Source organism: Notolepis coatsorum (genome assembly GCF_963971535.1).
Source record: "Notolepis coatsorum genome assembly, chromosome: 19".
NCBI classification, from domain to species: Eukaryota; Metazoa; Chordata; class Actinopteri; order Aulopiformes; family Paralepididae; genus Notolepis; species Notolepis coatsorum.
The window spans coordinates 25444839-25451306 of record NC_140183.1 but is presented as its reverse complement, the minus strand read 5'-3'; the positions used below and the strand labels follow the sequence as shown (position 1 = coordinate 25451306).

The window sequence follows — 6468 nt, the reverse complement described above, 5'->3', positions numbered from 1 at the left end:
CAGCAGCTCCCAGCAGCAGCACAGCACACCAGCAGCACGGCCCGCCCATGGCACTGAGCATAACACAGAGAGAGAGGGAGGGAGGGAGAGAGAGAGAGAGAGAGAGAGAGAGAGAGAGAGAGAGAGAGAGAGAGAGAGAGAGAGAGAGACAGAGATGGAGAAGAGCGAGAAAGAGGGTGAGAGAGAAAGAGAGAGCGATGGAGAGAGAGATGGAGAAGAGAAAGAGATGGAGAAGAGAGAGAGATGGAGAAGAGAAAGAAAATGAAGAAGAGAGATGGAGAAGAGAGAGAGATGGAGAAGAGAAAGAAAATGAAGAAGAGAGATGGAGAAGAGAAATAGAAAGAGAGACAGAGAGAGGGAGATAGAGAGAGATAGAGAAGAGAGAGATGGATAATAGAGAAAAAGAGAGATGGAGAAGAAAAAGAGAGAGGAAGATAGAGATAGAGGGAGATAGAGGGGAGAGAGAGAGATGGAGAAGAGATGGAGAAGAGAGCAAGAGAGAGAGATGGAAAAGAGAGATAAAGATAGATGGAGATGAGAAAGAGAGGGAGAGAGAGAGAGGGAGAGAGAGACAGAGAGGGAGAAGCAAGATGGAGAATAGAAGGGAGAGAGGAGAGAGAGAGAGAGAAAAGAGGTGGAGAAGAGAGAGAAGGAGAGAGGGGAGGGAAAGAGAGATGGAGAGAGAGAGAGAACGAGAGATGGAGAAAGAGAGGGAGACAGATAGAGTGAGAAGAGAGAGAGAGAGGGATATGGAGAAAGATAGAGAGAAAGGGGGATATGGAGAGGGGGAGGGAGAGAGAGACAGAGAGAGAGAGAGAAAGACAGAGAGAGAGAAGACGGAGTGACAGAGGGAGATGGAGGGGAGAACCAGGAGACAGCGAGAGAGGCAGAAAGAGAGAGACAACAAACTGGAGGGGAGAGAGAGGGGGGTGGGGTCAAGGCTGATATGGACCTTATAGGTGTGTGTGTACAGCAGGACAGCCAAGGTCACCAGCAGGTCACAGCACAGAGCGCTGATGAAACTGAATCATATATCTAACACTGCAGACAGAAATTTAACAGTGAAAAAATAATTGTTTATTGTATTACATGTCGCTGACTACCTGGATGTGTTAGCCATTGTAATTTGATATTTTGGGTCCTACAGGTAGCCATGAGTATCCCCTTTATACCAATGTCTGAAAATCTGAAACTCTTGTGGATCCAATGAGCCTAATTGTATTCATGTGTGATGATGTTAATCCCCATAGTAGTACACTTGAACTTAAACTTGACCTCACTGTATAAAATAATAATAATAACTTAATTTTTTAATAACTTTTCATACAGAGATTGCAGTTCAAAATGCTTCACAACAGTAAAAAATACAGGCGAGCATAAACAATTAAATACAAAGAGATAGTAGCAAGGTAAGGCGGTTTGATTCAGTTTAAAATAGGCTAAAAATAATAAAATAGAACGGACAGTAAAAAAGTGTGATAAGATTGTTCAATAAAAAATATATAACAACAGAGCAGTGTATCGCTCTTAGTACTTTGAGTTTCTTTACAAAGTTCTAACATACAACAGAGCATCGCTCTAACATACAATAGAGCAGTCCGTCGCTCTAACATACAACAGAGCAGTCCATCGCTCTAACATACAACAGAGCAGTCCATCGCTCTAACATACAACAGAGCAGTCCATCGCTCTAACATACAACAGAGCAGTCCATCGCTCTAACATACAACAGAGCAGTCCGTCGCTCTAACATACAACAGAGCAGTCCATCGCTCTAACATACAACAGAGCAGTCCGTCGCTCTAACATACAACAGAGCAGTCCATCGCTCTAACATACATCAGAGCAGTCCATCGCTCTAACATACAACAGAGCAGTCCGTCGCTCTAACATACAACAGAGCAGTCCATCGCTCTAACATACAACAGAGCAGTCCGTCGCTCTAACATACAACAGAGCAGTCCGTCGCTCTAACATACAACAGAGCAGTCCGTCGCTCTAACATACAACAGAGCAGTCCATCGCTCTAACATACAACAGAGCAGTCCGTCGCTCTAACATACAACAGAGCAGTCCGTCGCTCTAACATACAACAGAGCAGTCCGTCGCTCTAACATACAACAGAGCAGTCCATCGCTCTAACATACAACAGAGCAGTCCATCGCTCTAACATACAACAGTGCAGTCCGTCGCTCTAACATACATCAGGGCAGTCCGTCGCTCTAACATACAACAGAGCAGTCCATCACTCTTAACACTTTGAGTTTCTTTACAAAGTACAGTTCTAAATTACCTTATAGAACAGCAGAGCAGTGCGTCGCTCACAACAACAGAGCATCGCTCTAACATCAACTTAACAACAGAGCAGTGCATTGACACAAATGACCCATTGTGACCTCTAGTGTCTCTAGCATAATCACAGCCTCATGACACTTTACAAGCACAAACAGAGACATGTAGGGCCTTCAGAGAATGCATGGCTCTCCTAGGTGTATTGACCATAAGGGAGGGTTTCTGAGCAATTTCCAGAACAGAAGTGCTCACCATCCAATCGTCAAAAAAGGAATTCTTACAGAAATCTCCAAGTGTCAAGTTTCTGAGACCAAATCAGCATCGTCTTCTATGATGTGCCTCAAGGTCTTCATTTTGCACCAAATCTGTGTAACAAATAGTATCAACACAGGAATTGCTGCAACAATGAGACCTAACTGAGGTTGGCAGGGAACAGCCATCATACACTTCCATCATAATGTCCTAATTATACACTCTCAACTTTAAACATTTTAATGGCCGCTTAACCAAAACACAATATTTATTACAGATGTATCACTAGAAAGACTTGACACACTACCGTGGACCTGCCCCCCCCCCCCCTAAAAAAGGCAAACGTTTAGGATGTTCCATGAGTCAGGAGCATCAACAGAAAAGACTTGATCAGACTCGAAGAGCTTTGTATATAAACAAATACCAAAGATTATTGTGCCTCTCTGCAAGTGAAGACCAAGCGACCTCATCATACGAGAGACAATGGTGAGTGTCATACCTGTCACTAGTAATGGATCTGAGGTCAGGTGGTTTAAGAGTGGAAGCAGCAGCATGTCTATAAATTACATCACCATAGTCCAAAACTGATAAGAGAACTGCTTCAACAATCTTTTTCCTACTAATAAAAACTAAAGCTGGTTCTGTTTCTGTGCAAAAAGCCAGTTTTCTGTCACTGCTTGCTGCAAGGTTGTCTGTATGGTATTTAAATGTAAATTTCTCATGGAGCCAGATGCAACGATATTTATACTCAGTGACTCTCTCAATGATATAACCACTCACAGTGGATATATGCAAACCACTAAATGTCTGGCTCTTAGTACACAGCATAAACTCTGTTTTACTTCCATTAAGCACCAATTTAAGATTAACAAGCGCTTCCTGAAGGACAGAGAATTGCAAGTTCTCAATGGCCAATTGGGTAGAATCAGCAATCCAATACACAATAGTGTCATCAGCATATAGATGGGCTTGAAAATCATTCAAGGAAGAGACAACATCATGGATAAAAACGGTGAACAGGACGGGACCCAAAACCTTTAACCTTGTGGCAAACATTTAGTCAGACTTGGTAACATTTTGTCAGACTGGTAACATTTTGTCAGACTGGTAACATTTTGTCAGACTGGTAACATTTTGTCAGACTGGTAACATTTTGTCAGACTTGTTAACATTTTGTCAGACTTGGTAACATTTTGTCAGACTTGGTAACATTTAGTCAGACTGGTAACATTTTGTCAGACTTGTTAACATTTTGTCAGACTGGTAACATTTTGTCAGACTGGTAACATTTTGTCAGACTTGTTAACATTTTGTCAGACTTGGTAACATTTTGTCAGACTTGGTAACATTTTGTCAGACTGGTAACATTTTGTCAGACTGGTAACATTTTGTCAGACTGGTAACATTTTGTCAGACTGGTAACATTTTGTCAGACTTGTTAACATTTTGTCAGACTTGGTAACATTTTGTCAGACTTGGTAACATTTAGTCAGACTGGTAACATTTTGTCAGACTTGTTAACATTTTGTCAGACTTGTTAACATTTTGTCAGACTGGTAACATTTAGTCAGACTGGTAACATTTAGTCAGACTGGTAACATTTAGTCAGACTGGTAACATTTAGTCAGACTGGTAACATTTTGTCAGACTGGTAACATACTGGTAACATTTTGTCAGACTGGTAACATTTAGTCAGACTGGTAACATTTTGTCAGACTGGTAACATTTTGTCAGACTTGTTAACATTTTGTCAGACTGGTAACATTTAGTCAGACTGGTAACATTTAGTCAGACTGGTAACATTTTGTCAGACTGGTCAGACTGGTAACATTTTGTCAGACTGGTAGGGCATTTCCTGACGTCATACACGCCTCTCAAACAAATCATTCTGAAATAAAATCACAGGCCTCTCTATCCAAACAAAGACCAGCTAATCTCTGTAAGAGCCAGGGATGATCCACTGTATCAGATGCTTTGGATAGATCTACAGAAAGTCATACCGCAATTACAATATCTGGTACAAGTTAGGGCCGCCTCCTGCGACTCACTGTGGTCTCAAAACGTTGTTATATTCTGTTTCCATGCTGAATTAGTTACATGCTGAAGCATCTCTGGTAAGAACTAGCGTACATTCAGCTGAGGACAGTCCTGGTTAATACAATCAATCACAATCTGATATTTTAGCCCATATCGTAGTGTGGTACCAGCATGGTATTATGGAGTGAGTGAGTGAGTGAGTGAGTGAGTGAGTGAGTGAGTGAGTGAGTGAGTGAGTGAGTGAGTGAGTGAGTGAGTGAGTGAGTGAGTGAGTGAGTGACCACAAATCCTGGTGGTAACGAGGTGGTAGGCAGGAAAAACTCTCTCTCTCCCTCTTTCACACACAAATTCATTCACACACACACACAGACACATTCACTCACACACACACACACACCACTCAGAAACCAACTCAAACAAACACAGCAGGCAAAGATAGAGAGAGAGAGAGAGAGAGAGAGAGAGAGAGAGAGAGAGAGAGAGAGAGAGAGAGAGAGAGAGAGAGAGAGAGAGAGAGAGAGAGAGAGAGAGCTAGTGCAGGGCTACAAAAAGTGCATGGGGCCAAACTGCTGGGGTCTGTGTGTGTGTGTGTGCGTGCGTGCGTGCGTGTGTGTGTGTGTGTGCGCCTGGCGGCAGAGCTGTTCATGTGGCTCAGGCTAAAAGAGATCAAAAGAGAAGCATCATTTTGGGCAATCATTTGAGGAGGTTATTGTTGGAGATGATCTTGGGCCAGAATATATACGCAGGATTTTGCGCAGGCATGAGGTGTGGAAAGTGGATAATTTATGGATGTCGCTTTCTGTGGTTTTCCAGCATTCTGCACCGTATAGTAGTGTTGAGAGTATGCAGCTTTGGTAGATCCGGAGTTTTGTTTTGTTGCTGTATTGGCTTGACTTCCAGATTTGTTTAAGTCGTATGAAGGTTGTGTATGCTTTGTTAATCCGGTTTTGGATGTCCTTACTTTCTCCCCCATCATGGCGAATGATGCTTCCAAGGTATGTGAAATGATCTGAATTTTCCTCCTCCTCTACATCCCTCGCTTTCTACTCCTCCTCCTCTACATCCCTCGCTTTCTACTCCTCCTCTACATCCCTCACTTTCTACTCCTCCTCTACATCCCTCGCTTTCTACTCCTCCTCTACATCCCTCGCTTTCTACTCCTCCTCTACTCCTCTGCCTACTGTAGGTCAATGGCCTGGCTGCTGTAGGTCAATGGCCTGACCTGCCTACTGTATACAGGTCAATCCCAAAATCTTTATCGTTATGATTTTCTGTGCCAATAAAGTTGTATTCAAACTTAAATAAAAGTTACTTCCTTTCCATTTTCTTGTCAAGAAGCCAAATAAAAGGTGTAAAAAGACATATAATTCTACGGTGCAAATGGAATAACAATTATATATCATGATACAAATTACTATCCAAATGTGCAAAGGATAATCTACACATTATGTATTATGCTCACTCTACCATACCACAGATTTACAGCAGATGAGATGAGGTGAGTCTCATCTTATTCAGTTGCGTGTGTCCTTTTGGATCAGCCCTGTTGTGCACAGAGCAACGTGGCCTCTGATTCATTGACAGACTCAACCAAGGCATCATGGGACCCGGTAGGCCAAATATAATGGCTAACAACAACAACAACAACAACAACAGCTGCTTTCAACATGGATATATACAGTAGATAAATAATAACAGAAGTGTCACAGTTGTATTTATTACTTTTATGAGGTCCCATGCAGTTCCATGCTGGATTACAGAGCTTCTGAAAGGGATACGATTGCAGTCAAGCCCTCGTTGGAAAACTAAGTCTCTAGAGATATTCTACAAATAGTAATTGAGGGGGTTAACTTACACAGGAAGTTGTTATGCCCTTGAGCAAGGCAG

At 42.3% G+C, this 6468-nt stretch overlaps 1 protein-coding gene across 1 annotated transcript in view; it reads right to left on the bottom strand.

The window, feature by feature from the left end:
• The window catches only part of znf236 (zinc finger protein 236), a gene marked incomplete at its 5' end in the record, with an annotated part of 86345 nt that extends 80791 nt beyond the window's left edge, over window positions 1–5554 (bottom strand). The window contains one exon of the mRNA XM_084336582.1: window positions 5543–5554. Within this exon, the coding sequence (XP_084192708.1) occupies window positions 5543–5554 (12 nt within the window). The remainder of the gene's footprint in view (window positions 1–5542) is intronic.
• Window positions 5555–6468: the final 914 nt, after the last annotated feature.